Consider the following 25,810-nt stretch of genomic DNA (forward strand, 5'->3'; position numbering starts at 1 on the left):
AGGAGAGCATTAGATGGGGCAGAGCTGGGTCTACAGACTTCCCAGCAAAAGGAGCTGGCTGAGGGCCCCAGGAAGACAGCTAGGTGAGAAGCCGAAGACAGAGTTGGACAGAGCTATAGCCCCTGCTGACCCAGAAGCACCAGAGGGGATGGCTGAAAGTATGCTTAGCTGACACAAGGACCCCACACTCTCAAGTCAAGGCCACTCCAAAGGGCAGTTTCTCAACTTTATTAGCCTGCAGCTCTTCCCTGCCAGCCCCAGGGGCTGGTCCCTGGGCAGTGAGCAGGACTGAGGTCAGACAGGTTCCGCTTCTGGCCCCTGCCAGCTTGGGACAGCTGGGCCAAGGAACCAAAGGTACAAAAGTCCAAATGTGGCACTTCAGGTGAGGCCAGCTTCTAGCCGACCACAAGGTGGAGGATATCATGGCCTTCTTTGGCCAAGGGTCCGTCTTGTCAGTGTTCATTCCCAGGCAGCCACTATGAACAGCTGGTGATCCTAGCCAGGAACTGCTGTGCCCACCACTCATCCAGGTCGATGGGCACAAAGTCTGTGGGCAGAGCAGAAGCTGGACAGTGACACCACCTTCCAGACTGGTCACTGTCTCTGCCCTTAAGCTGAGCACAGGCCCCTCAGATTCCAAACAGCAGGCATTGGGAAGAAGGGGTCCAGCTTAGAAGTCCCCTCCCTAAGCTCCTGGCAGGACCCAGGTCAGGACAGAGAGGCTAAGGGAAGACAGTAACATGGAGTAGGGCTCCCTTGGGGTATGGGGTCTGGGAGAATTCCTGGGAACAGGGCTGGGGGCTCACTCTGTAGCCGGGGATCAGGTGTCCTCTCCACGTACTGCACAGGCCTTGGCCCACTCTCACTGGCCTGGCCACCATCCAGCTGTCGCTCCACCTGCTGCCAGGCTAAAGGGGATGGGTGGTCAGGCTGAGCCAGACCCCTGACAGCCCCTCCCTGTCAAGGACCTAGTGGCCACCCTAGACTCAGGCCAGCATTGGGAGCAGGCAGTCTTCTGGGTGGTCACAGGACAGACTACAGAGAGCCAAGGAAAAGCACAGCCAGTCAGGCTGCAGCAGGCTGGAGGACCTGGGGTCATCCCAGTTCACCTCACTGGGACCCATAGCCCAAGCCATACCCTCTAGCCCTTTGCTACCTTCGGACACAAAGCGGACATTCTCCTCGTGGGCCAGTGTGTAGGTCTCTTGGGTTCTCTCAAGAGATGGGGATGTGGTGAGGGGCCGCCGGCCATTCACTCGATTGAACACAAGTCTTGGCCCTGGACTGTGGGAGGGAGGAGACAGTATGGTCAGTACCCATTCAGGCCCAGGTGCCACCTGGCAGAGCCCAAGGGCAGCCTTGGGCCATGCCCACTGCTCCAGACCAGGCCCAGCCTGGCCCTTCCTCAACCACAGAGCAGTGGCCTGCAGCAGTTGATGGTGTAGGCCTCTCTTGCAGGCCCTGGGCAGTTCAGCTCATATCTGCAAACCTTGGTCCCAGGGAAGCAACTTTGGGCCAGGGAGGGATCACCAGCTGTATCCGACCTTGGCAGAGGCACAGCCAGTGCCCCTCTACACTGCCCTTCACCCCCACCAGACAGGCCTTCAACAGCCCAGGTAGACCTCAGTCATGAGTAGGTCTCTTCCCCAGCCCCACCTGGCAGGCGCATTTACTCCTCTACCTACACCTGATGTGGGAGAACAGACCTAACAGCTGGATGGTCTCTGCCACTCCCATTCCCTGGCTGCCCCCAGGCCCTGAGGGGATGAGGACGGAAAGCCTGTGAGAATCAAATGGGGAGGGCATGACCACAACCCAGCCCATTCCCCATGAGCCAGAGACAAGGAGCAATACAAGTGAGATGGCCCCCATGGCGCTGCACAGGATGTCCAGGGGGCCACTGAGCAGGTCCCAGCCAGGCAGGCCCAGGGCAGGGCTGAGCCCTGTGCACATGATGCCCACACAAAGCCCAGGGTGGGGCCGTGGAGGGAATGGAGCCGCACCTACAGCAGGAGGTGGGAGCCAGAGTCCTGGGCTGCGCCTGCCACTCCACCAGGCACTCGCGGTCCCGGGCGGCCTGCTCGCCTTCCTGGGCTCAGGTACCCCACGCCGCTCTGGGTTCCTCCTCAGGTGAGAGGGGCACTAAAATAAAGAGGAGGGTCTTGAGGGGCGCAGGGTCCTGCCAGCCCCAGGGCCGGCAGGGTCTTGTTGCCACAGAGAACCTTAGATGTGCAGGTGGAGACTGAGAAGGGGCAGCGGCTCCTCCCCAACCTCGAGACTACCTGAGCTTCTGCGCAAGCCGGGGCATAAAAGTCTGCCCTCCTCTTGGCAACCTCCCCTTGCCTGCAACCACCCCCACCCTGAAAGACTTCAAACACCAGGAAAGCTTGGAGATGGGACATCAAATTTTTAAGAGGAAGAAATGCAACTGGCCCTATGAACTACAAGGGATCTAGGTGGTGGTGCTCAGGCTGATATGGGGCCCCAGCAAGGCAACCCACTACCCCACCAGTTATATAAAGCCTAGGCTCTTTGAGGGGAAGCCTCAGTGTGCACCTGTGAAGGATAGCCAACCTATATCAGCTTTTAGGAATGCTGTGCAGGCAAGTGCCAGCCCACAGACCTCCTCTTTTATCACTTCCTCTCATGTATCCCCTCCACCACTTCCAAGATAGACCAGCAGCCTATTTTTTTGGCCCAAGAACCTGGGCTGGAAAGAAGTGGGAAGGGGACAGCAACAAGATTCAGCAGTAGTCCTGGCCTCAGAGCTCACACCCCTGACCCAGTACCAACCCTCAAGCCAGCCTCCTTCATGTGTTCTTGCTGGCCACAGGCCCTACCTCCCCACCTCTGGTGGTCCCTGCATGCCCCCTACAACCCTTGGGGACAGGTAATCATACTGCCCCATTTTGTCTCCTTCTCTCTCAACAGGACTGCCAGAGGTGAAGATCTAGCTGGCCTGTCCACTTTCAAAGGCAATGCCCACATCCATGCGTAGCCTGAACTACATTTAGCAGGTCAGGAACTCTGGGACTGCTGTGTGCCAGCAGGACAGGCAGTGGCCACCACTGCCCTTCTCCCACAATTGGTCAGATGAATGATGGGTGGTCAAAGGTACTCAGCAAGGAAGCTGTGGGAGTGTTAGGTGGGTGATTTTGGAGGGTGGCCCCTGAGAAGAAGCAGGAGTGGGGGCCACACATGGAATTGCCAGAATCTCCTAGCCGAAGGACTAGGATTGGGTGCAACCCACTGACCTCAGAGGAAATGAGAACAGTGAGCCCTGCCCAGTCCAGCAGAACTAAAGGCCACCCCACCTCCGCTTTCCCCTCCAGCATGCCTGGCTTGGCTGACTAATGGAAAACCTCAGGTGTCCACACCACATCTGGTCTCATGGGGGTCTATGCTCTAGAGAAAACAGCCAGTGGGCCTGGGGGTGTCCCTTGCAGTCCTTACCCACTTAGGGCAATATCATTACCTTACCCTCTTCCTTCCTGCCTCCTTGACACTGCTCCCAACTCTGCCAGGGACCTGCCCTTGCTGTCTGAAGCAATGGAGCCTTGGAGAGGAAGAAGCTCCCCCAGGTAAGAGGTGTGGGGTCCATCAGCCACTCCAGCCTACACCCCCTGACTGAATAACCACACGGTGGCTACACACTAGAGTGCCTCAGCTTCCTCCACTGGCTGGAACAATTAGGACATGGACTGATGTCAGCCAAATGTCCCCAAGACCCCACTCACCCCCTCCCCAGGGCGCACCTCTGGCCTAGGACACTTCGGCCAGAGAGCCTCAGCATGTCCATGTGTCCCTCAATCAGGAAGCACCCCTCTCCAAAAGTCAGTCACCTGACCCTACCTGTGGATTCTGAGCCCCAGAAGCTGAGGGGCACAGAGACACAGCACCCCTTAGCTGTAGCTAACCTGCAATTCTGGACCCCTGGGGGCTGTCAGTTCTCAGCTTGGAAAGCCCCCACCTCCTGGGGTGTGCCCCACACTGCCTCAGGGAGCTCTGAGCTGATCTGTGCCACCCCCACCTGGGGCCTAGGCGGGAGCAAAGTCCACAAGCTCCAGAAGGAAACAGTGGAGTAAATTGAGCCAAAGAAGTAAAAGGTTCAACCCTGGGGGAGGAGGCTAACCTCCAGGTCATGGTCCCTGGAGGGCAAAGTGGCTGGGAACGAGCCTCCTTGGGGCACTGGGCAGGCGGCTGGTTAGGAAAGGAAGGAAGCTGCAGGCCCTAACGCACCGGGGCATTTGCTGGAAAGGAGGGGACTCCAGTGCCCCAGGATGTCTGGAGTGAAAGGCAGAGGGCTGGGGCCTGGCAGGGCAAGAGGGAAACACGTGCACCTCTCCCACAAGGACACCCAGGAGACCTTGAGGGCCTGCGCCCTGGGCAGCTCTTCCCAGCCCTTGACCTCGGCCGTCCAAAAGAGGTCCGTCTTACAGCCCAAGGTCGCCCGGCGCGTCTGCCTCTGCCACCAGGAGCCCCCTTGACCCACGAGCGGATCACAGGCCGGCAGGCCCCACGTGGCCAGGAGTGTCCGCGCTAGCCAGGCCGAGCCCTAAGGCCCTGCCAGGTGGGCGGAAGCACGAGCAAGCTAACCGGTGCGCCCCGCCGGCGTCCACCGACCTCTCCCCAAGGTCACTCTCCAGGCCGCCGGCGGCCACGCTCACCTCGACAAGGGCCAGGGTCCGGGCTGCGGTGCCAAGGGCTGAGCCCGCGGGGGTGGCGAAGCCGGCGGCGCGGGCTGCCGGCATTTCAGGAGCTCACCGAGCCTGCTCTCCACTTGCTGCTGCGGGGGACCTACGGGCGCGGGGAGGGCACGTCAGTAGCCGCGGGTCCGCGGTGCCCGCGCCCGCCCGCGCTCCCGCCCGCTGGGCGCACCTGTGCGGCGCTGTGCGACCAGCTTGCTGGGCCCCTTGGTGATGGTGTACATGGTACGCCTGCCCGCACCCAGGGCCGCTCCGCCCTCACTCGGCCGCCGTCCCCGCCCGCCGGCCGGATCTGCACCCTCCGACCGCTCGCGCTCCGCGGCGACGCGGGCGTGGCCCCTTTAAGGGCAGCGGGCGGAGCAGGGCAGAAGGCGGAGCGGCTCGTGCACGATCCCCCCCGCCCTTAAAGGGGCCGCGTGCCGGTGCCGGACTGGCATTTCTCGCTGGCGGCGCTCCCAGCTGTGGGGCATCTAGTGGTGATGCGATGCTGCAGTGCAGAACCAGGTCGGCGGTCTTTGCGACCTCCAGGCGGAGTCCTCCGTGAGCGTTGACTTAGCCCTTAACAGGAGAGAGGGCGCTCTGCCTTGGGTGCTAGGGAGCTTTACTGGGGGCCTCTCTGCATGTGGGTGGGGGTCTGTGCTGAGAGTATCTGTAGTGAGGGGGAACCTGTGCTGAGGGGTGCTCTGTACACGCTGGAAGCAAGGGAGTTTCTGCGCGTATGTTTGAAGGTCCTCAACCAAGTGCCTGGAGAGGTCTGGGCCGGTATTGGGAGTCACCTTCATCTTAGGGAGCCTAAGAAGAGAAAAGGGGTGAATTTAGCAGGGAATGGGAAGTAACAGTGCCCCCAGGTGGATGGTGGATGCAGGAAGCCTGGAGGCCCAACACCAGGTCTAAGCCGAAAAGGGTGGAGGAAGGTCAGCTCCACTCCAGCCCCAAGGCTACTCAGAAATCAGATCCTCTGTGTCCCTGCTGGGCTGCCCCAGGTGGTCTGAGGCAAGAGGATCGCAAATTTGAGGCCAGCCTGGGTAACTTAGTGAGACCCTATCTCAAATTAAAAAGACTGGGGATGTAGCTCAGTGGTAGAGGGCCCCTGAGTTCAGTCACCAGTGCTGTAATGTGTGTGTGTGTCTCTCCACCTGGCACCTCTTTACTTGGAGTAAGAGTTTTTATAAATGTAATCAAGGCAGCGACTTCAGTATGAAACTATCCTGAATTAAGGTGGCCCTAACTTGAGGGTTGGGGCCCTTTTAAGGGAGAGATCTAGACACAGAGAAAGGCTGTATGAAAATGGAGCATAGGGGCTAGGATTGTGGTTCAGCGGTAGAGCGTTCACCTAGCATATGTGCAGCCCTGCATTTGTTCTTCAGCACCACGTTAAAAAAAAAAAAAAAAAAAAAAAAAGGAACAGAGACTGGAGCAATGTGGCCATAATCTGACAGTCTGGTTTCTAGAGTAAATAAATGTATTTTCTAAAAGTCACCATGTTTGGGGATAATTTGTTATAGCAGTAAACAAACTGATATACCCAGGAGAGTGGTGGAAGGAGGGATGGGAGGGAGCGCTGCATAGGGCCTGAGAAGGAAAGTGGGGATGTTGAACCCCCACTGGATAGTGGGGGGCAGGTAATGAAAAGTGGGCAGATGAACTGGGATCTAGGAAAGAGGCTGGGCCCTGCTGTTGACTTGGGGTGAGGTGGGACATGGCCCACAGGCCCTTTTCTGAGTGAGAATGACATAGGATTGACCCTCACTCATCAGGCATTGCCTAAGCATCTTCTGTAGGCCAGACCCCAAGACAATCACAGGCTGGGAGGAGGGGAAGTATGTCCAGGGAATAAGAATAAGGATGAGGCAAGGGCCAGTAGGTGCTGCAGGACAAGGGAATCCCTTGTTTCTTTCCACAGCATACAACCAAGAACCTGTGACTTGCTGAGTCCTGGTGATTTGATCACATGTGGAAAGGTGGCCCCTGCTATGGTGCCTCCTACCCAGTATACATACATCCCTCTGGCCTAAATTCAGTCTCTGGCACTTGACTTCAACAAGTTCAACCCTGGCTATCCAGGGGAATGTTATCCCACAGAGGTCCCAGAGTGCTGCTAGCATCTAACACACTTGTCTGCCAGGAAATGTGTGCTCCCACACACGGACTGTGGAATAGCAGCTCCGCCACCTCATCTGCTTTCTGCCAGGCGCTGAGTTCTGGCAGTGCGGAGGCCAGGTGGAGTGATGGATGCAGCAGGGGTGGGGGTGGGGGTGGTATCGGCCAGAGTTCAGTACCATTAAGCACAATGCCATTTGCTGAACACTGTGAACAGTTCCTTAAAGCAGGATTCCTGCCTGTGTGCAGAGAGTCCCAGGGGAAGCCTGGGTTGTGAGTGGCACACCTCTACCTAGGTGGTCCCCTGCCTGTCAAAGTCCTCCAGGTCCTCCTGGAGCTACACCCTCACCTGCTGCAGAACCCAGTCAGGGTCACTACCAACACTGTATGTACATCAATATCCACTTCACAGGGCTGGGGCTGTAGCTGGTTTGATCCTCAGCACCAAATAAAAATAAATAAAACAAAGGTATTGTGTCCAACTACTTCTAAAAATGAATATTAAAAATAAAACAAAAGCATTCAGTCCATTTACAACTACAAAAAAAAAGTTGATAAAAATGAAAAATATATATATATCCACTTCACAGTGCTGTTTGGAGGAGGGGAAGCCCGCCAGTCCTCAATTGGCTGCTTCTCTCATTTTAAAATATAAATGGACACAATACATGGTGCTGAGGATCTAACACAGTGTCTCACACTTGGTAGGCAAGTTGCTCTGCCACTGAGCCCCAGCCCCAGCCCAACTGGCTGCTTTCTTGAGGGAGCCATCCTAAGTGGCAGCCCTACAGCACTGTCCCTGGGACTCATCACTAGCCCTCCCTGGTCTAAACACATTCACATCCCATCCATCCTGGCCATTGGCCAACCTTGGATATGCCCTCATCAGCAACCACAGGCTAAAGTCCTAGTCAGCGGCCACCCTCAGCTCTGGTCCGCAAGACGTGGGGTAGTCTTGGCCAGTCCTGACTACAGAGGACTACCCTCTGCATTTTCTGGAATCGGACCCTCTGAGAGGTGGACCCCAAGCTGAGTATTCTGAGAAGCTCCCTTGAGTACACACACATCGCAACGTCCGACTAGATTTCATGGGTCTCTGCTCCCGCTATCTATTCCGCTAGGGACCCCGAGCGGGCGCTGGTCATCTCTGTGTTAGAGAGAAGTACTGAGCATCACTGAGTGCCAGGCCAGACCAGCTGGGTCCCAAAGAGATCCCCCAACCAGGGACCCAAATCGGGCCCTGCCCATGAGGCCCCTTTCACCAACCCCAAGCAAGGCCCTGCCCACCAGAGGGCCTCATTAGGGCCACGCCCACCAGACTCCCACTAAGGCTCCGCTCCCATAGACAACCAAGTGCCCATGGTTGTCATGGTTTCCATGGCTAAGGCTCGAATGAAGGCTGTCTTCGGATCTGCATTCTCCATCTGCGTTCGTTCTTCAGACTCCAAGATGCATCACGAGACCAAATTCAGGTGACGATAACGCATGCGCTGTGCCCGCTGCGCGGCCGGCTACGTCATAATTCTTAGGTCTTGTGGCAGCTTCTGTTTCTCAGCTGCGCCGCTGGTGTAGTGGTATCATGCAAGATTCCCATTCTTGCGACCCGGGTTCGATTCCCGGGCGGCGCATGTGATTGTTTTCCCTTTTTCCTATCTCTGGAACCAGCTCCAGCTCACCGCAGCCATGAAGAGAAGAGGAGACTTGAGGGAAGTAGGAAGCACCGGTTCCGGTGCAAGAAGAGACAGGCTCTCTGAAAACACTGGCGCGCAGTGGTGACGCGGACCTAACCAAGAGGCGTCCATAAATCAGCAGCATCGGCCGCCGGGGCCCCTCTCGGGGCTGCGGACCCACCCTTTAAGGGGTGTCGCGCGTCCTCGTGTAAGTCCGACTCCGGGCAGCGCGGTGGCGATGCTGGTGGCGGCGGCCGCGGAGCGAAACAAGGAGCCCATCCTGCGCGTGCTGCAGCAGTACGTGGACCCCGCGCAATGCGGCGTCCGCGTGCTCGAGGTGGCCTCTGGTTCCGGCCAGCACGCCGTGCACTTCGCGCGGGCCTTCCCGCACGCGGAATGGCAGCCGTCCGACGTGGACCAGCGCTGCCTGGATAGGTGCGATGGGTGCGGGCTGCCAGAGAAGGCGGCCAGGGGTGCGGGACCAGGCTGTGAAAGCGGTAGGGCTGCGGGCCCGCTGCTCGGCCTCTCCGGGCTCCTGGTGAAGCGACTGCAGGGCCCTCTGCCTCTCACTCATCCGCTGCCCTCCACAGCATCGCCGCCACCACGCAAGCCCAGGGTCTGTCTAACGTGAAGGCCCCACTGTACCTGGACGTGACCTGGGAGTGGGAGCACTGGGGAGGGATCCTGCCGCACTCGCTGGACCTGCTGCTCTGCATCAACATGAGCCACATCAGTCCCTTAAGCTGCACCAAGGTGGGTGGCTGCAGAGATGCTTCGGGAGGGAGTGGCGGCCAGGATAGCCCTGCCTCCAGCAGGGGCTCCAGGGTCTGGGAAGGTGACTCACCCTGCCTTACCTCCTCCTCCCCAGGGGCTTTTCAGAGCTGCTGGACATCTGCTCAAACCCAAGGCTCTGCTCATCACCTATGGGGTGAGTTGTCCTGCCCCAGGGCCTTTCCCCTCTTATGGCCTGCTGAGCTCTGCCCAGGCTCCACCTGGTCCTAGGCTTCCCCTTTTGGGGGAAGCCTGCCAGCATGTCCATGGCCCACTGGAGAATGACTGACCCTGGTTCTATGTCCCCTGTCCATGCAGCCCTATGCAGTCAATGGGAAGATCTACCCCCAGAGCAACGTGGACTTTGACTTGACCCTAAGATGCAGGTCAGAGCTGGGTGAGAGGGGCCTGGCTTAGGGAGCAGGTGGGCTGGGTGTCCCTGGTTGGCCAGGTGTCCCTGGTTGGCCCTGGCCAAGACCCTACCTTCCTCCCTGCTGCAGGAACCCAGAGTGGGGACTGAGGGACACAGCCCTTCTTGAGGACCTGGGTCAGGCCAGTGGCCTGCTCCTGGAGAAGATGGTAGGCAGGGTGAGCTGGGGTGGAGTGGCCTTCCTGGGGCCCAAGGGCCACTCCAGCAAAGTATTTCTGTAGGTGGACATGCCAGCCAACAACAAGTGCCTGATTTTCCGGAAAGAATAACTCATCCCCTTCATCCTGCGTGCATGTGCCCAAGTCTGGGCACAAACCAGAACTCCATCTCAATCTCCCTGGACCAGGTTTCTGGAATGACCAGCCCAACCAGTCTGGGCTCATGGAACCTGGGCCCAGACTGCCTTGGAATAAAGCACTTTCTGCTGCCCATTGAGTATCTACCACACTGTGGGATGGGTGGGAAGAAGGGTCTGGCCTGTGGGCATCTAGGGCCTCAAGGGACAGGCAGAATGGAGTTGGTCCCCACCTGTGAAGCAGGAGGTCCCCAGGGTGAGCTGCTTCTCCTTGGAGACCTCAGATGGAGCCAAAACCCCAGTTGGTTGAAGACCCCAGCTTGGTAACAGGCCAAGGGGTGGGGACACCTGGAAGGGTAACAATCCCCCACCGACAGCAGCCCATGAGTTCCAGGGGCAAGGAAGAGCTTTTATTCATCAGAAAGAAGGGCAGGGTGGGGAAGGGCAGGGCTAATCTTGGAAGCGGTTGAGCAGCTCACAGGCCTTCTTCTCCAGCAGCTCTGATATTTTCTTTACCCGCTTCTCGCTGGCGGCGCGCACGTAGCTGCCAGGGTCCAGCACAGCCACACCATCTCGTACCTCACCCATGATGACCATTGGCCCATCACCGGCAGACACATTGGGACAGGGGCAGGCCCAGTCCATGCCACTTAGTGTCACCTCTAGGTACTTGGTGCCCAAAAACTTGAGGCCCATCTTGTCATCCTTCAGTACGTCGTCCAGAGCCACACGGGCAATGCCGCCCGCAGCCTCTGGTTCCTCTAGCACCTCAGTGAGCCGTCCCACAATGGCAAAGTCACTGCGACACAGGCTCAGCGCCAGTTTGCTTCTGAGGCGACAGGCCCGGCAGGGTGGTGTGCGAGGCACAGGGCAGGTGTCCTCACAGCGCTCTCGGCTCTCAAAGTTGTTGCCATTGCCCTCGCAGCCACTGTATAAGAAGGGCAGGCACCGCTGCAGAAATGGGCTATAGGCCCAGCGTGGCTCCCAGCCCTGGCAAGGCCCCTGCACCGCTGGCAGGGTGCAGGCATCCCCAGGGCCACGGGTGCAGGCCTGTTGGCACGCCTCATATGTCTCGAAGCCCCGGGTGGCCCCATCACACTCGAGAGCGGGGAAGGTCATGCAGCCTCCGCGCTGTGGATCGAAGTTCCAGAGCACATGATGTGGGGAGGCAGGGCCCGAACAGGCCTGCGTGCCAGGCAGGCACTCTGCTAGAGTGGGCACACCATGGGCCTTGTCCCTGGCTGGCTCCCGCTGGACCACAGAGAGTGGGAAGTCAGCCCTCAGCAGGCCTGCGGCATTGCGTGCAGTGCAGGTGTAAAGGCCAGCATCCTCTGGCCGGGCATTGTAGAGTACCAGCTGCCCGATGCTAGTGACTACCACATTGCCATACATCTGATCAGGGCGCAGGATCAGATTCTCCTGCTGGTGGCTCTGCTTTTCCCAGGTCACAGCAGGTGGCGGGCGGCCACTGACCTCGCAGTGGAGGCTGGCCGTGCCCCCCACATGCACTGCTTGTGGGGAGGGACTGCTGTACAGGGCAGGTGGCATGGGGGCAGCCCCCAGAGTAGGCCAGGCTGTGGTCTCTGGTGGCCCTGGACTGCTGGGTGGCCAGCTGAGGACATGCTTGCAGGGCACCACGTGTAGGTGGAGGCCTCGCAGGCAGGCCTCAGCGTCCATGTAGCAGCGATTGTAGTAGGTGAGGCCATCGGAGGCACAAGTGAAGTGGGGCTCCTTCTCACAGCGGTCACGGCAGCGGCACACAGGCTGCCCATCCCAGATGTCACAGTCAGAACCCTGCTGTGGGCACTTGAAGCCCTCACAGGAGGCTGCTGTGGCGGGTGCAGCTGGGCCATCTGGGAATCGGGCTGCCACGCAGCTCTGCAGCCCACACACATTGGCACAGCACTTCTCCGAGGCAGCACAATCCTGGGGGAGGCAGGTAGCTCAGCAGAGCCCTGAGGCCCTCCCACCTGGCCCAGGGTATCCACCTTGCCCCTGCACCAGGGAGTACAAATGCCTGCAGCTTTACAGCCCCTGTGGCCTCTCCCTGAGCTGGCTTTCCCTCTGGAAAGTGGAGGAATACTGCTTTTTGTCCAGTATAAGCTTCAAAGCTGGTCACATATCACCTAACTGAATCCTTAACATCCCCAAGCAGGACTCACCGTGGTTCCTTCCCCATGTGCCAAGGCCCTGACTCAATGGCAGATTTGGGCTAGGGTGTGGTTTAGTATGAGGGAGGACCTGGTTCTGCCCTGGTATCATACAGAAAAAAGCAGCCCCCCACCATCACAGATGGCCATGTGCCAACCCTCTGGTCACCCCTTTCCCAGTGTGAGGGAAGGGCGATGGCCCACAGTAAGATTGCTGTGCAAGGGAAAATTCAGAGGCCTGTGTCCACTCTGGTCTTCACAGGATAACTGCTGCCCAGGCAGGAAATAGACAGGTCTGATGAGGAAAAGGGGATCCCATTCTCAGACAGATAAGGGCAAAGATAGGGTATGACCCGGACCCCTTGTATGGGGAATGGCCAAAACCTTGGCAAAAGAATGTGGAGAGCCCCGGTAGGAAGTGGGTTCTTAGGGCTGCCCTCCACCCCCAGGGAAAGGGCTAGGATGGGGCCAAGCACCCAAGACTCCTTGGGATTCCCCACACTCACCTGGTCCCTGGCGCACTCTCGCTCACAGGTGCTCTGGGCGTCTACCCACAGGCTGGGGCTCAGCTGGTTGGGGCACAGGCCGGGGTGGTTTCCTAGCTCTGGCAGCAGGCCAGCCCCCAAGGCCAGTCTGATGATGAGGAACAGAGGCAGGAACAGTTGCAGGGCGGGCATGGGGACCACAGGGCCAGGGGGCATAGCCGTGTGGCTGCCAGCCCCTCCTGGGGCCCCACAGAGCCCAACACTCTGCAGGCATCCACTCTCTGGGGCTACCCGGCTGGCCCTTCCTCTCCCCTGATTATTCTTTGGGTTCCCCTTTGGCCCCTGAGGCTGGAGCCCACTGCAAATGCTCCCCCTGGCCCCAGCCGGGTGGGTTTTGGAATCTCAGAGCTCTCTCTGTGTAGCCCTTCCCCTCCCTAATCTGTCCCCTCTCTCAAACACTGCAGGCTGCTCCCAGGTCCTGGTCAGCATAGGGAGAGGAGGGGAGGCTGGGGAGGGGCCAGGGCTCAATAGCGCAGGGTCATTGAGGGGCGGAGAAGGGCTAGCTCTGGCCAGAGAGGAGAGGAGGGGGATGACACAGTAGCTGGAATCCCTCCCTCCATAGGCTGAAGTCAGCTGGGGTCAGTCTCCTTGAAGACCCTCCTCCTTCGATTTAGGGGGGAGGGGTGAGGCCAACAGAACTCAGCAGCTTTTGTCCCCACCCTTCGGTCTCCCATGTGGGGGGAGTTCAGGCCCCTACCTCACCCCAACTGACCACAGGCCTGGGTCTCCCCAAGGCAGGTCCAGGTGGTACCTGTCACCTTTGAGTCCAGGTAAGGCACAGGGGTGCTATTTCAGCCCAGCAGATGGGGAGGGGGTCTGTTCACTTCCTGGGAAGAACACCACTTTCTCCATGTCCCTGTCAGGGTTACAACCTGCCAGCAGATCTTGAAGTATATGTGGAATCTGCAGGGGTGAGGCCTTGGCAGCTCAGGCCCCGGGCCAACACAGAACTTTGCATTCCCAGAGATACCTACTTTGCTGGAGCCTCTGGCTCTGGCTCTGGCCTTGGCCCAGGCCCTTCCTGGGCTGAGCAAGGAAGGGCATAAGTGAGGCCTGCCCAGCACCAGGATATGGCTCCACATGGGTATCCATCCAGGGTCCATAGGGATGGCCAAGTCCAAGGGCCCTAAATGAGCAAAGTCCTACCAACTACCCAGGGCCCGCAAGCACCCAGGAATCTCTCCCTGCCCCCAGCTGCCTGGCCTGACCTGGGGGCCAGCTGGGCTGGAGGCCCCTCCTCCACTGGGGAGATCAAAGGCTCCTGGCAGGACAAAGGGCCTCCTGGAATTTGCCCTTCCAAACCCTTCTGAGGCTCCAGAGGTCTGGGGGCCCCAGGAAGTAGCCCTGAGTCTGACCTCCTGACCCAGGAGGCAGGGTAATAAAGAGCTTGGTCTGGCCAGAATGGAACCAAGAGATGGCTGCCAGGCGCCAATGTCTCCTGACTTACCCAGGAGCTACGGGGAGCTGGCCCCTGATAATGAGGGGTGGGTGGTTAGGCCAGCCTACAGATGGGGTCAGGACAGGAGCTCACTGCAGCCTGGCAGCCCCAGTGTGGGGGTGCCCAAGGCCTAGATCACTCCCAAGGAGCAGCATGTGTCCCTGGAGTGTAGGGCCATCTGCGGAGTACAGCATCCTTATCCTGCTCAGATCTGACCTCCAGGACATGACTCACCCCTGGCCGAGCAGAACTCACCCTTGGGGTTCCTGAAGCTGTGGCAAACTATGGGGGCTGGAAATAAAGGCTCCACATGAGGAGGCGTTTCCCTAGGAAACTGGCTTGTACACTGTGCACAGACCAGGCCAGCCCAGCCCACCCTCAGCCCTCGTATACAGGTATGCAAACCTAGTGTGCCTGCAGGTCATCAAGGTCAGCTCCTGAAGACAAAGGGCTCAAAAAAGCTGGGGCTCAGGTGGGCAGGCACAAAGCTGTGGTGGTCCCTGTGCAGGGCACCACTGCCAGACCCACCCACCCCCACCACAGCCCATAAAATCGGACTGACCTTACAAAACCAACAGGGAGGGCACAGCTGAATTACATTTACTGTACAAAGAAACGGAAGAACAGCTCAAAGGACACAGGAATGCAGGGTCCAGCAGCAGTGAGGGTAGTGTTGATATGGTACACGTGGGACTGTCCAGCTCCTCAAAATGAAGTCTGTGTAGCTCTGTTCACAACTCCAGAGAAAAGGGCATTGCTGGCAGCAACAGGGCTGCTGGGGTTGGGAGATGGTGGAGCCACCCCTGACACAAGCTCCCCAGCACAGGAGCCATCTCCCAGTACAGCCATGGTGCTGCGTCTGCATGTCCACCGGTGCCCTGAAACACCTGCAGCAGGACTGTCCTGTACCACGTGCACTATGAAGGACCCAGAGAGAGAAGTCCCAGCCCAGGGAGGGCTCCTTGGTGGCTGGGGCCCTAGGGCAGGAGGTAGAGTTGAGCACCAGTGAGGCCGAGGGTGGGGGTGCCAGGCAAGAGGGCAGCACTGAGAAGGACCAGGCCATGGCTTCATGGGGTGAGGATAAGGACACTGTGCACCGGCACAAGGGCTGCTGGGAGGTCCTCCAGAGGGGCCCAAGGTGCAGACAAGGCTGCTGTCCAGGCAGTACCACTAAGAAACAGGTCAAAGAGGTTCCAGTAGCATGTGACCTCACAGGCAAAAGGGCACCACAGATGAGAACGAGCTGCTGGGAAAACAAGTCCTGGCAGTGTCTGGAGGTTCAGATGCCAACAGTGTCACTCCAGTGTCACTCGCAGATCTACAGAAGGCTCTATAGATCTCCTTGACCTGGAGACCTGATCTATGTAGTGAGTATTACCGAAGGTGCCCAGTTATAGCAGGCAGGGACCCTGGAGTGGCTGAGGGAGGTCCCTCACACCCTGCTTCTCCCCTTTCCTGTAAGTCACACATCCTTGCCTATGCCCAGCACACTGATCTCCAGAGTTATACGCTGGGGCCAAGACCTCTGCCAGAAGCTTCTGGGGTACCCTGTTTCTCACTGGCATGGGCAGTGCCAACACCCCAGGCAAATTGGATATAAATCTAAAGAACTCCTGTTCTGACTGCACCTCCTGCCATCACTCCTCAAGCCCCTCTTTCCCCAGATGTATGGGCCCTCCTCATGGCTGCTGTGGCGTGAAGAGGCAAGCTCACCACACAGATGCATCCATCTTCCCTGACAGCCTTTTAAAAAATGTACAAAACAGGCAAAATGTTCTCTATATAAATAAGGAAGGGGAGCCAGGCTCCCTCCTGGCCCAAGCCCAGGCAGCCTGGAGTCTGGGGTTGATTCAGACCAGGGTCTCCGTAGCACCAGCAGCCCAGCTACCCAAAGGCCCCTGGGCCTCGTTCATGGAGTGTGCTCTTCCCTCCACCTAGCTGGGTGTGGAGGAGAACCGGACGCTTCCGAAACAGGCTGTGTGGCCAAGTCTTCCTGCCCGGGAGCGCTCGTCCACCACTGAGCCTCCCCGAGTCTGCAGAGTGGTGCCTGCTGGCCTGCTAGGAGATCTTGCAGTTGCTCCGAGAACAGTTCTGGGGAGGGCTCTGGGGCGGGCGGATGGACTTGGACCTCTTGAGACTGTTGCCCTTGCTACTGCTGCCTCCAGCTCCACTGGCCAGGGAGTAGGAGCGACCATGCATCATGACGGCATTCATGCCGTTAGCCATGGAGAAGGACTTGAGGTGGCTCTTGATGGTGACAGGTAGTGGAAGCTTGTCAATGAGGTGCACTGGGGTGCAGGAGACAATGGCACGGCAGCAAAGGTCCTGCAGGCTGAACACTGTGGCAGGGGGAATCAGATGGGGGCCAGGAGGCCCACTAAGGTATGTGCTGAGGAGCTGCCCTCTCCCAACCAGGACAGGGCCCTGCCCTCAGCCTCCCAGCACAGACACGGTGCAAAGAGTGGCTCCCTCCTGCCTTCCCTCTTAGAATGGAGTGCACTGCAAGGTGCTGCTGTGAGACCAGCAGCCCTAGGAGCCGTGGTGGGACAGAAGCCGACTTGCTCTTGGAACCACTCTGCAGCCCCTCCCGTAGCTCTGGTTAGAGTGCAACTCAGCCCAGTCTGGCAGCACCCAGCTCAGGTCTGCACAGTCTGCAGATGCTCCTGTGGCAGAGCAGGCCCAGGGTACAAGAAGGTTCTCTATGGCTCGTGTTAAGAAGGGAGGGGTTTGGGCTCCACTGTGACCACCCGTTTGCCCAGCAGCCAACTGCCAGGAAGCACGGGTCAATGGCCCCATCTCCTGTGGTTTCTGGTCGAGGTATGGAATAGGGCAGGCAGAACACTGCAAAGCTGCTGGCGTCCCATCTCCAGAGGGACCCCACATGCAGAACTGCTCACTGCATGTAGCATATGGGGACTGTGGCTCTGGAGGACCCTTCCCATTTTTCCCCCAGCACTCTCAGCTCCACCCCCACATTGTCACCCACCTCGATTGGGCCTCCAGATCTTCTCCATTCCATGCCGCATAAGCACAATGCGTGAGAGTTCGGTGAAGGATTCAATGACATTGAAGTTGCACAGGGGGCTGACCTCAAAGAACGTCATGCAGTTCTTCTCCGCATAGGCACGGGCCTGCTCGGTTGGGACTTGCCGCTTGAAGGCCAGATGCAGCCGGTTCCCAACAAGGATCCGGGGGACCCCAGGTGCGTGCTAGGGTTGGGGAGACACACAGTATTCAGAGGCAAATCTCAGGACATACTAACCCCTCAGTCTTGAGCAGACCCCCCCATCACCCACAAGCTATGGAGTGGTCATAGCAGGCAATATACCCGGGTACAGCCTAGTCCTGTGCCTTCCCCTGCAGGGGTGCAGACCCACACCTACCTCATCAATCTCTTTGATCCACCGGTCAATGCCATCAAAGGACCAGCGGTTTGTGATGTCATATACCAAAAGGATCCCCTGCAAGGGAGACACATAGAGGTCACCTACAGAGGTCACCTAAGCGTGAACCCAGGAACACTGGCACAGTAGACTTCGTGGGTTACTAGCATGAACATCAGATGGGAAATGTACCTGCTGCCAAACAAGGGGGCAGGTGGGGAGGGGACCTGAAGGAAACCTTCTGTAAGAGGGGGTGGCTCAGATGCTACTCCCTCCCACCCCTGAGATGTCTTCAATTTCTGATCTCCAGGCACAGCACAGGCATTACTCTGAAACCATTCAAACATCACAGAAGCTAAGCTACAACACACCCAGGTCTGGACTATGTGGCCACAGAGCTGCAAGATGGGAGCTGAGTGTCCTTGCAGTCAGTCCAGCAGTGAACTCTGCCCCTGGAGTACCTGGGGGCTGAGCAGAGCTGAACAGAGGCATTTCTGAGTATTCCAACCAGAAATCTGCAGAGCAGGGTGTTAGCTGCTACAGGAGCAGGTTTTCATGAGGGCTTCCCGCAACCAAGCTGAGCAGGATCTGCTATGGGGTCTTTCCCGCTACATCCCTTAGAGACCAATTAGCAGGAGCTCAGCTCTGGGCTGTCTCACCTGCCCTGAGTATCTTTCAGCAGTGACACCCTCGTGGCTCTCCAGTAGGTGCCCAGCCACCACAGTATTCGGCAGCACTCCGAACCCACCCAGAGAGCCACAAAGCTGCATATGACAGAGGACAGGCAAGGGCTGAGAGTGTAGGCAAGGGAAGCGTCCACCTCAGGGCCAGGGCTCAGAGCCTTCCCCTCCAACACACCCTCTCGTTTCTGCAAGACCAGTGTGGCCCCAGGTCTCCTTGAGACAAAGGCCCTATCCTTTGGATAGCAGGCCTAGAACAGGGCCGCATCCATATCCAGGAGGAACCCCTCTAGCCCAGAGGGGAAACCCCCAGGCCAGGCACCCCTATGAAGAACTGACCAACCTGAGCCAGATGGGTGGGCAAAAAATGGTAAGACTTACAATAAATTCACACACACCTAGGTGTAAGCTCTGTTGCTCAGGCACAGGGACCTAGCCTATCGTTTGCTGCAAGGAGAGGGGTGGCTTGGGGGGGTCAGTGCCCCCTGAAGCATCATAGCAAGCTCTAGTGTAGCAATCCGAGTCGGAGCCCAAAGACTCCCCTGTCAGGGGGCAACTCAGCCCTACTGAGAGTCAGGAACAACTATATGGTGGGCCAACACTCACTGGGAAAGCCGACGAGGTAAGGCATAACAGTCATGCAGAAAATGAAAACAGCAGAAGTGCACTTCACAGGTATGATGGGTGATCAGATAGTGAAGCTCAGGGCGAGAGACGGCTGAGTGCTGTGCACAGGATGATGATTCCCCCCACCCCCCCCCCCCCTACAGGGAATTGAACCCAGGGGCACTTTACCACTGAGCTACATCCCAGCCCTTTTTACTTTGAAACAGAGTCTTGCCAGGTCCTTAGCGCCTTGCTGAGTTGCCCAGGATGGCCTGAACTCACAACCCTCCTACCTCAGCCTCCTGAGTCCCTGGGATCACAGGTGCGGCCGCTGTGCCTGGCACCATATCTTACAGAATGAGGATATAAACACAATACTGCACAGAGAAGTCTGGGTGACAGGTGATTTCCACTTTCTTTCTTATGTTTTCCCCATTTCCTGCAATGACATTTCCTGCATTTTAAAGGAATGAGTAGAAGGCTCACTGAGGCTGGACAGGTTGGCTTTGGCTTCAACTGTGCCCTGAGGTGGTCGAGAGCCCTGGCCACCCCTCCTGGCTAGTGCCAGCAGTCCCAGCTCTCCTCTTGTGTGCCCTAAGCAGGCAGACCCTTTCTGGTACTGTCTAAATCCAATCAGTTGGGGTTATGAGCAGAAGAGGCAGGGTGGACGGTCACAAAGACAAAGGCCAGCACTGGTCTCATTATAGACAGAAAGACCCAGTAATCATGGATTTGTCTGGGAAAACTATTTGGGATGAACCAGAGGCAGGATAGCCAAGAAACCAAAATGTGGTTCCTTTTTACCAGAACCAATCCCAAAAGAATCCCAGTATCACTCCTATGTTTCAAAGAGGCAGAACAAGGGGAAAATAGACTACTTACCACATTTTGCCTTTTTAGTGATGACAGTAATATATGCTCTGATTTTTAAAAGCTAAGTAGTACTCTAAGGCATAAGTAAAAAATGTAGGTGCTCCCCTCCTCCAGCCCCCTGAGTGTCTCCCAGAGGTCCCCATGCCTCCTGGCTCACTTCTCACACACAGGATGTCCCCTTCTGGAGCTCAGACCCACCCTCTCTGACATGAGCCAGTTCCCAGCCTCAGATGCTGCCTTTGGTTACAACCTGCTATAAGGCCCCTTGGAGCGCTCCTGTTTTCGCTCAGCTCAGGCTCTAGGATAAACTCCTGGAAGTACGACTGCTGGGTCCAAGCAGGGATGCCCTTCTGTTATGACTGCTTTCTGATCTCCAACCCACACGCCAGAAATACACAGGCTGTAGGCACAGCTACTCTGAGTTTCTGACAGATATAAGGACCTATGTTATGAACTGAGATGGAGAGGTGCCTCGGTTAAAAACAAAACTTAGGGGCTGAGGACATAGCTCAGTTAGTAAAGTGCTTGCCTTGCTTGCATACACAAGGTCCTGGGTTCAATCCCCAGCAGCCCCACCTCACACACACACCAAAAAAAAAAAAAAAAAAAAAAAAAAATGTATCCAGGTATCATCCTGCAGCCGCACAGCTTGGGAGGCTGGGGCAGGAGGATCTCTTGAGCCCAGGAGTTAGAGGCCAGCCTGGGCAACAGAGCTAGATTTCATTTAAAAGGGCGGGGTGGGGGGGTGGCTGGAGTTGTAGAACAGCGGTAGAACTCTTGCCTTGTATGTGTGAAGCACTGCATTCAATTCCAAGCACCACATATAAATAAGCCAATAAAATAAAGATCCATCAACAATTTAAAATTTTTAAAAAAATAATATTTGACAGGCTGGGGGTGGGGTGAAGCTTGAATAGAGCACTTGCCTGGCATGCGTAAAGCCCTGGGTTGGGTTCAATCCCTAGTACCACAAAACAAACAACAGCCAGAGTGAAACCCTCCTGCCTGTTTCCTCAGCACCAGGCTCTGCCCAGGAACAAGTGCCACACTGTGTTCCAACATGTGCCACCCACACCCACAAGTGGCTGCTGTCCTCAGCAGTCATCCTGTATGGCTTTCCATATGAAGCCCTCCTCTACCTTGAGGAACTCATCACTACCACACCAGCTGGTTCTAAGCCAGCTGACCCTGAGCCCTCAACAGAACAGGGCAGTTCCTCTCACTGGCACAGCCAGACTCCCCTGCCCCCAGCCCCAGGTTCTCACACCAGGGTAACCATCTTACTCCCTCCGTGGGTAGCACCAGCCTTCGGGGCCTTAAGAGGCCACCTCTGGGGGCTGGGGATGTGGCTCAAGCGGTAGCCCTCTCGCCTGGATTGCATGCGGCCGGGGTTCGATCCTCAGTACCACATACAAACAAAGATGTTGTGTCCGCCAATAACTAAAAAAAATAAATATTTAAAAATTCTCTCTCTCTCTCTCTTTAAAAAAAAAAAAAGAGAGGCCACCTCTGACCTTAGCCACAGACAACATATATGCTTGGCCCATAGGTGCCAACGAGAACAGCCTGTGGCTTCTTGGTGAAAAGTAAAAGGATTCTGCAGCAGCCACAAGACAGTGCTGTACATGACAGGTGACGAGCAAGACAGTGGCCAGAGGCCTCTGTTGGTGCCATCTTCAAGACCCAAGATCCACAGGCCTCTGTCCTCATGAGAGGGTCAGAGAATGACACTGCTTGATCTGGAAGGATGGTACACGCCATCAGGGGCTACACACAGAAGCATTGCTACACTTGTTCTACAGACTCCATTACCTCCCTGCTGTTCCCCAAGCAGGACACACACAGGAGAGACAGGACAGTACCAGGGCAGGCTCAGGGGCTTCTCCTGGGACAAGGCTACTAGGAAGCACCTGGCACTCCCCACCTGAGCCCAAGATGTGCACTTGGGGTTTATAATTACTCTTCTTAGCCAGGATATGGCAACTAAGAACTTCCAAAAGTAAAAAGCAAATCAAAACCCACCTATTGCCATAGATACTTTGGAAAGAACACAGAAATGATGACACCTGTGTTGCTTCCCAGAAAACAGTCTGGCAGAGGCAGAGCTTAATAGTGCTATGGTGGGAACACCACAGGTGAGCCCAGCCAGGCTTACTTTAAACTGCCTTTCCATGACTTCCCAATAACCCTCTATGCCCCACCAGGGTAACTGGTCTCTTTACTATATTGTCCTATTGTAAAAGTCTACATGTTTATTGCAGAAACTAGAAAGTGCTGAAAAGCAAATGGAAAACAATAAACTTTTTTTGTTGTTGTTGTTACTGGGGACTGAACTCAGAGGTGCTCTACCACTGAGCCATATCCCCAGCCCTTATTTTTTGAGAAAGGGTCTACTAAGTTGCTTAACACTCACTAAGTTGCTCAGGCTGGTCTTGAACTTGAGATCTTCCTGTCTCAGCCTCTTAAGTTGCTAGGATTACAGGCGTGTGCCACGGTACCAGGCTTTATCTTTTTTTGCAGTGCTAGGGATCAAACCCAGGGCCTTGAACATGGTAGGCAAGCACTTTACCACTGAGCTACATCCCCAACCCCCAAACATTTTTTTAAATATTTTTTTTAGTTGTTGATGGACACAATACCTTTATTTTGTTTTTATTTTTTATGTGGTACTGGGGATCAAACCCAGTGCCTCACACATGCTGGCAAGTGCTCTACCACTGAGCCACAACCCTGGCTTCCCAATAAAATATGTTTAAAAATAGATGTAAAAGCTGGGCACAGAGGCACATGCCTATAATCCCAGTGGCTTGGGAGGTTGAGACAGGAGGATTGTAAGCTCAAGGCCGGCCTTAGCAAGTTAATAAGACTCTAAGCAACTTAGTGAGACCCTGTCTCAAAATAAACAAAAAGAGCTATAGGTATGTGGTTCAATAATAAAGTTCCTGGGTTAAAAAAAAAAAATGTATAATCTTTTTTTTTTTTTTTTTTTTAATGTTGCCCAGGCTGGCCTCCAACTCTCCAACTCATGGACTCCAGCCTCAGCTTCCAGAGTAGCTGGGATTACAGGTGATGCCATCACATTCAGCTTAACAAGATGTATTTCAATAGCTCGGGGAGGGTTCTGTGGCCATTGTGCTATGTTCAGGGCATATTCCAAACCACCAGGCAGAAGGCCACTAGCCACAGCTTGAGAATAGCAATGCACTGTTCAGGGACACTGAAAGCAGGTGCACTGAGGACATAGTCAACACTGCGGGGAGGCTTCCATGCTCAGAAAGAGTGTCAAGGAGGATGGCTGTGTGCAGTACTGGGGATTGAACCCAGGGGCATCCCACCACTGAGCTACATCCCAGCCCTTCTGATTTTGAGTCAAGACCCCTCCTGCCTCAGCCTCCCAAGTGCATGGGATCACTGGTGTGCATTACTGCGCACAAGTGCCATTTCTTTGGAGAGCTGTCCAGAAGACCTATGCTTACTATGTCTTGAGGTTTTCTTTTTTTTAAAAAAAAAAAAACACTGATGTGTAAAAAGTCAGTCCCAGAGAAGTTGATTAGAGCAGGCCACACTGGACATTTAATATACAAGCTATCAGGGAAAGCCTGATGTTCATATGTCAAAAAAACCCTTAAAAAGGAATAATGTGCTTTGGATATTGGACAGGACAGCTGCCTGACCAGAAAAGGTCACAAGAAACCATCTGAAAAGCAGTAAGAGAGTGTCACTGGTCTTACCTGTGCGCCTCTGGAGTAGGACCTGAAGATGGTGCAGAACCGGCCCTGGCCCGAAGTGTCCCTGAAACACAGAGGGAGTCAGAGGGACCTGAATGAGGGGTCATGTCCTCTGCTCTGGCTCAGCAGCTCATCTGGACATCCTGGAGAGGCCAGGCGAGGGAGCCAGAGAAACGCAGAGAGGGTATGCCAGGAAGATGCCAACTAGGCAGATCATGCCAGCCCGGTGAGTAATACCACAGAGGCAGACCAAGAGGGCAGCCCTTGTCTACCTGCTCAATGAATCCCCTTGGGCCTGGAAGTCCAGGACGCTATCTGGAGAACCCCAGAGACCAATGAAATTGTTGTCACAGACTTTGAAGTTCTGGAAAATGTTTTCTTTGTTGTTGTTGATGGGCCTTTATTTTACTTATTTATATTGGTGTTGAGAAACGAACCCAGTACCTCACACATGCTAGGCAAGCACTCTGCCACTGAGCCACAACCCAGCCCATGAAATGTGTTCTTTAATGTATAGCCCAGGAAAATGCCAGGAGAGGCAGCATCAGCCACTGTGGAAATAAGTCTTTTGGGGCAAAGAGGGCATGGGTCCTGTCAGGACAAGATGCCTTAAACCTCCTGTTTTCCTATCTCGGAACAGAGTCCATTCCCTGTTTGAGCAGGGCCTGTTTAAATGGCAACTACAAGCAGGATATAAAGAGGGTGCCTTCCTATTTTACCCCATGGCTCCCCGTCTCCACTCAACACCCCAACTTACCAGAGCTCCAGCTTGACACGCCTCCCGTCCAGCAGGATGGTGGTTGTCTTGTAGTCAATCCCTGTGAAGAAGCACAGGGGTATGGCAACCCTCAGCAACCAGCCTCCCCAGAGCTTAGACTCCTCAACTGAGCCTGTGCTGCAAAGTGGAAAAAAGTGTCTCCCTGCAACCTGCTGGGGAATAGGGCAGGAGTACTCCCTGTGGCCCCAGCCCAGCCCACCTGCACACAGCAACCACAGGACAAGGCAAGTGCTGAGGTCAGGACAAGGCAATGGTTGCAAGCTGGCCACACCAGCCTTTCCAGGGGCTCTGAGTCTGGCAGGCTGGAAGGACGTGGCTCACCTCCACTTTCACCTACTAAATGTGGATTCTGATTCTAAACTCTCAAAGGCCTGCTGTGGCCCCAGGAACTCACAATTAGAGCATTATCAAGGATGAGGCAACTTAAAGATGTTGTTTCCTTCCCATCCCCTCCTTCCCTTCCTCTTGTGTGTGCAGTACTGGGGATTGAACCCAGGGGCATCCCACCACTGAGCTACATCCCAGCCCTTCTGATTTTGAGTCAAGACCTCTCTTGAGCTTGAGATCCCTCCTGCCTCAGCCTCCCAAGTGCCTGGGATCACTGGTGTGCATTACTGCGCACAAGTGCCATTTCTTTGGAGAGCTGTCCAGAAGACCTATGCTTACTATGTCTTGAGGTTTTCTTTTTTTAAAAAAAAAAAACACAAAAAAACCCACTGATGTGTAAAAAGTCAGTCCCAGAGAAGTTGATTAGAGCAGGCCACACTGGACATTTAATATACAGGCAACAAGAACCCTGTCCACAGCTCCTGCGCATAGTGCTCAGTCCTCATTCATACAAGCCTTAAACATATCAAGTTCTCCTTTTTTTTTTTTTATCACTTTTTTATCACTGAGTCACATCCCCAGCCCTTTTTTTGTTTTGTTTTAATATCTTTATTTTTATGTGGTGCTGAGGATTGAACCCAGTGCCTCACGCGTGCGAGGCGACCGCTCTCACTCTGAGCCACAATCCCAGCCCCCAGCCTTTTTTATTTTGAGACAGGATCTTATTAACTTGCTGAGGCTCATCTCAAACTTGTGATCTTCCTGCCTCACCCTTCTAAGTCACTGGGATTATAGACTGCACCATGGTGTCTGGCAGGTTCTCAGCTTTTATAATCCTTGCTCCAAGGGGGCTGGAAATGGGCATTTTTTTTTTTTTTTTTTTTAGTTGTAGATGGACACAATATCTTTGTTTTATTTATTTATTTTTGTATGTGGTGTTGAGGATTGAACCCAGCGTCTCAAGCATGCGAGGTGAGTGCTCAACCACTGAACTACAACCCAGCCCTGGAAACGGGCATTTTAAACATACACATCACTCTCAAACGATGGTGTCTGTATATCTGTATGTGTGTCTGTCTTTATATCTGTGTCTGTGTCTCTGCATGTCTCTATATCTCTGTGTGTTTCTCTATTTTTGTGGGTCCACGTGCCTCTGCATGTGTCTGTCTCTATACCTCTGCATATCTATTTTTTTGTGCATGTGTCTGTGCATGACTGTGTGTGTGTGTCTGTGTGTGTGTATGGCTCTATCCAGGCAGGCAGACCACTTGGCACCCCTTCAGCCATCAGGAGCTCCTTTCAGGCATCTGTTGGCCTAGCAAATTAGTGA

The 25,810-nt window shown here is 55.5% G+C and overlaps 4 protein-coding genes and 1 non-coding gene across 7 annotated transcripts in view; 2 read left to right on the top strand and 3 right to left on the bottom strand.

The window, feature by feature from the left end:
• Positions 1-212: 212 nt before the first annotated feature.
• Positions 213-5,048, bottom strand: Mcrip2 (MAPK regulated corepressor interacting protein 2). Of its 3 annotated transcripts, none has more exons than XM_076840449.1 (5): positions 4,879-5,048; positions 4,668-4,797; positions 1,157-1,284; positions 741-908; positions 213-565 (listed from the first exon to the last, which is right to left on the bottom strand). In XM_076840449.1, the coding sequence occupies exons 1-5, from the start codon at positions 4,928-4,930 to the stop codon at positions 477-479; spliced, it is 567 nt and encodes a 188-aa protein (XP_076696564.1). In that variant the 5' UTR covers positions 4,931-5,048; the 3' UTR covers positions 213-476. The 3 variants fall into 3 exon arrangements, with proteins under 3 accessions (XP_076696564.1, XP_076696563.1, XP_076696562.1); XM_076840448.1 differs by having other exon boundaries at positions 213-547; positions 807-908; positions 4,879-5,044; XM_076840447.1 differs by having other exon boundaries at positions 554-908.
• Positions 5,049-8,342: 3,294 nt separating this feature from the next.
• On the top strand, positions 8,343-10,108 carry Mettl26 (methyltransferase like 26). The gene is made up of 6 exons (XM_076840464.2): positions 8,343-8,911; positions 9,067-9,229; positions 9,345-9,404; positions 9,566-9,633; positions 9,748-9,826; positions 9,899-10,108. The coding sequence occupies exons 1-6, from the start codon at positions 8,715-8,717 to the stop codon at positions 9,944-9,946; spliced, it is 615 nt and encodes a 204-aa protein (XP_076696579.1). The 5' UTR covers positions 8,343-8,714; the 3' UTR covers positions 9,947-10,108.
• On the top strand, positions 8,364-8,434 carry Trnag-ccc (transfer RNA glycine (anticodon CCC)). The gene has a single exon. It is a non-coding gene; the product is annotated as a tRNA-Gly (tRNA).
• Positions 10,109-10,374: 266 nt separating the features above from the next.
• Wfikkn1 (WAP, follistatin/kazal, immunoglobulin, kunitz and netrin domain containing 1) lies at positions 10,375-14,546 on the bottom strand. The gene is made up of 2 exons (XM_076840303.1): positions 12,629-14,546; positions 10,375-11,898 (listed from the first exon to the last, which is right to left on the bottom strand). The coding sequence occupies exons 1-2, from the start codon at positions 12,821-12,823 to the stop codon at positions 10,423-10,425; spliced, it is 1,671 nt and encodes a 556-aa protein (XP_076696418.1). The 5' UTR covers positions 12,824-14,546; the 3' UTR covers positions 10,375-10,422.
• A 121-nt stretch (positions 14,547-14,667) lies between these two features.
• The window catches only part of Rab40c (RAB40C, member RAS oncogene family), a 31,773-nt gene continuing 20,630 nt past the window's right edge, over positions 14,668-25,810 (bottom strand). The window contains exons 2-6 of the mRNA XM_076840304.2: positions 24,133-24,193; positions 23,379-23,439; positions 17,489-17,566; positions 17,092-17,314; positions 14,668-16,444 (exon numbers count right to left, since the gene is read on the bottom strand). Coding sequence (XP_076696419.1) covers positions 16,164-16,444; positions 17,092-17,314; positions 17,489-17,566; positions 23,379-23,439; positions 24,133-24,193 — 704 coding nt within the window. The 3' untranslated portion in view covers positions 14,668-16,163. The remainder of the gene's footprint in view (positions 16,445-17,091; positions 17,315-17,488; positions 17,567-23,378; positions 23,440-24,132; positions 24,194-25,810) is intronic.

The sequence above is a fragment of the Callospermophilus lateralis genome, chromosome 19 (assembly GCF_048772815.1).
Source record: "Callospermophilus lateralis isolate mCalLat2 chromosome 19, mCalLat2.hap1, whole genome shotgun sequence".
Taxonomy (NCBI): Eukaryota; Metazoa; Chordata; class Mammalia; order Rodentia; family Sciuridae; genus Callospermophilus; species Callospermophilus lateralis.